General features: G+C 37.8%; 1 protein-coding gene across 1 annotated transcript; it reads left to right on the top strand.

Annotated features, from left to right (window-relative positions):
* LOC108662488 lies at nucleotides 83–2,129 on the top strand. Its single transcript, XM_018122994.1, has 2 exons — nucleotides 83–110; nucleotides 657–2,129. The coding sequence occupies exon 2, from the start codon at nucleotides 663–665 to the stop codon at nucleotides 1,836–1,838; it is 1,176 nt and encodes a 391-aa protein (XP_017978483.1). The 5' UTR covers nucleotides 83–110; nucleotides 657–662; the 3' UTR covers nucleotides 1,839–2,129.

The following is a 3,133-nucleotide window of genomic DNA, read 5'->3' as shown; positions in this document are numbered from 1 at the left end:
GATTTTATAATCTCACCCCTTCTTCCTATACATTTTTCAGGCTCAGAATAGGCAGTAGACTGTCAATTGCATCGAGAAGTAAATTTTAGAGTTGCATCCTAGAAAGCAAGGTTATAGACTTAAACCTTCTCAGTTATTTGGGAGCCCACGTGTCATTGTAATTTAAATTGCATACTCTAGTTTTCTATATTACAATATGTATAAATTTATTTTGTTTTTATGTGCAGTAAATTAATTTTTGATGTTTCAAAAATATATATATATTGTTTTACATTAAAATAGATTATTTTTATTAATTTTTTTATTTTATTTTATTATTCAAAAAAAAAAGAAAAAAGAAAGAGGAATGGAAAAACTACTACAAAAGCCTTGTAAGGTCTCGAAGGGCATTCGGAGGAAAAATGTCTGTCGAGGCTTCGCAGCTGTTGTCATGGGCTCGATGGGAGTTCTGGGTCGTGACAATTATGTTGGTATCAGACCTTTTGGTTAACAAAGCATGGTTTTAAAGTTTTTGATTTTTATAGTTATTTTAAGAATTCACACTGACATTGCGTGGCCCCGGGTTGAGTTAAACTAGGTTAAGTTAAGTTGGGATAGGTAGAGTTGCATGTATGTAGAGTCTGAGATTACTTAAACTTGCCTCGTTTCCTTTTTAGATTACCATGCCTCCTCGACGTGAGCGCCCACTCCCTACTAGATCAGCTAGGAGAGGTAGAGGTCGTCCTAGGCAGGGTCAGCCAGACCTTAGAGGAGAGGAATCGACTGTGTCCCCTTTTCGAGTGGCATTTGCTGCTGAACCGGTCGAGATTCCTCCGCCACCTACTGGCATTCCTGCTGTGCCTCTTGAGGTAATTCAGGCAATGGCAGCCTTCTTTACCGCGATGGCTGGTCAGGCTCAGACTAGTCAGGTCCCACCTGTAGTGCCACCAATTACTCCTTCAATTCCATTGGCACATGATATCTCTATTTCTAAAAAGTTGAAGGAGGCTAAACAACTAGGTTGCGTGTCCTTTGTGGGTGAGTTGGACGCCACCACAGCGAAGGATTGGATTAATCAGGTTTCGGAGACACTCTCCAATATGAGATTGAAGGATGAGATGAAGCTGATGGTGGCTACGAGGTTATTGGAGAAGAGAACCCGTACATGGTGGAATTCGGTGAAGTCCCGTTCCACTATTCTTCTAACTTGGTCAGACTTTTTGAGGGAATTTGATAGTCAATATTATACCAATTTCCATCAGAAAGAGAATAAGAGAGAATTTCTGAGTCTAAAGCAGGGGAATTTAACTATAGAGGAGTACGAGACTCAATTTAACGAGCTGCTGTCTTATGTGCCTGATTTGGTGAGAACTGAACAGGATCAGGCCGATTATTTCAAGGAAGGGCTCCACAATGAGATAAGAGAGCGAATGACTGTGACAGGTCGGGAGCCCCATAAAGAGATAGTACAAATGACCTTAAGGGCTAAAAAGCTCGCAAATGAAAATAGGAGAATGCGAGCTGAGTTGGCAAAGAGGAAAAATCCGAATATGTCCTCCAATCAGCCACTAAAAAGGAGCAAAGGCTCATTTATTTCAAGGAGTGCTCCTTCTGTTTTGGTAACATCCTCTCGACCATCATTTTCACAAATGCAGCAAAGGCCTCCGAGATTCAACGGATCTACAGTGACTACTTTTGAAAAGAGTTTCGGAGGTTCTGACAGATGCAGAGAATGTGGAAGATTTCATGGCAGGATGTGTTGGGGGCCTTTGCAATGTTTTCATTGTGGCCAGACGGGTCACTTTAGAACTAATTGTCCATATTTAGGACAGGCCATTGTAGCTGCTCCATCTTCATAAGCTCGTACAGACTTGCAGATGAGAGATTTCTCTGAAGCACAACCGAGGTAGGGAGTAGCTATCCGGCTTGATGTGGAGTGTAGCACCCCAGTATACCCACCTTTCAAACCACAGACTCGTGCGTCAACAAAAGTTTTTGCGGTAATGGAAGATGAAGCACGAGTCCAACCTAGAGAAAGTGAATGAAAAGTTAGGTGGAAATGTAAGATAATGATAAGAGATGTAAATACTAAGTGCTGAGAGTGTAAATAATGCTTTTAAGAATAATATAATAAATGAGTTTATGTAGAATATTGCTATGGAATTTTCTTAATGTATTGTGAAAATTGGAGTTCAGAAATGCATAAGACATGAAAGATGAATCTTTAAGGCATTGATGAGAATGAAAGTGCAACCCCACATGTGTAGGGATTAGTAATATGGGTAACTAAAGTGAAGAATGGTCTTGAGTGGTTCGAGATTTAAATTTCATGTATGATGAGTGATGTAGGTAGAGTAACGAAAAGAACATCTCAATAGTTAAAGAATTGTGGAAGAATGCTCAAACGAAGGAGATGACATGAGATGTTGAACATTGGATAAAAGCTAATACCCCTATCTTTTCTTGGAGTTCGATAAGTGAAATTTTAGGGACAAAATTTTTTTAAGGGGGGTAGTGTTGTCAAACCCTGCTTTGTAAAATAATTATGATGTCATTCACATGCTCGATAGAATTTTTGTATATTGAGGAAGCCCAATAAATCGATAAAAGACGGTATTACCCCTAGAGGTGCTATGAAGTTGATTTATACCTCGAGCTAGTTCAAATGAAAAATTTAAAAGGAATTTGAGAGTTCTAAAACCCCAAAATCTATTTAGAATGGTGATTCGGAGTTCGAGGATCAATTTGGAATCAATCAAGAAAATTGACCGGTTATGGGGTAAAATGATAATTTTGCCACCCGAGGACGAAATTGAATTTTTCGAGAGAATTTAGATCAAATTTGATTAAATGGAGCATGATATGAGTATAAGGAGTGAAAATTATGCATTTTGGTAATTTTTCAATTTGAGGTAAAAATGTAATTTTTTACTTTTACGGGAGCAAAAGTGTAATTTTAAAAAATTTACTCCACCAAAACTTTGGAAAAGTCTAGAAATTTAATGGGAGACATGGATAAGTGAAGAGGATTGAGTGGTAGAAAAAGAAAGTCAAAAAGATGGCTAGAAAAAAATAAAATAATAAAATATTCAAAAGGTAAATAAAATAATAATATTTTATTAAGCCTATTAAAAGGCTTGAAAATTTCAGAATT

Source organism: Theobroma cacao, chromosome 6 (genome assembly GCF_000208745.1).
Source record: "Theobroma cacao cultivar B97-61/B2 chromosome 6, Criollo_cocoa_genome_V2, whole genome shotgun sequence".
Taxonomy (NCBI): domain Eukaryota; kingdom Viridiplantae; phylum Streptophyta; class Magnoliopsida; order Malvales; family Malvaceae; genus Theobroma; species Theobroma cacao.
Note: the sequence above shows the minus strand (reverse complement) of the source record. Positions and strands in the feature narration are given on the sequence as shown.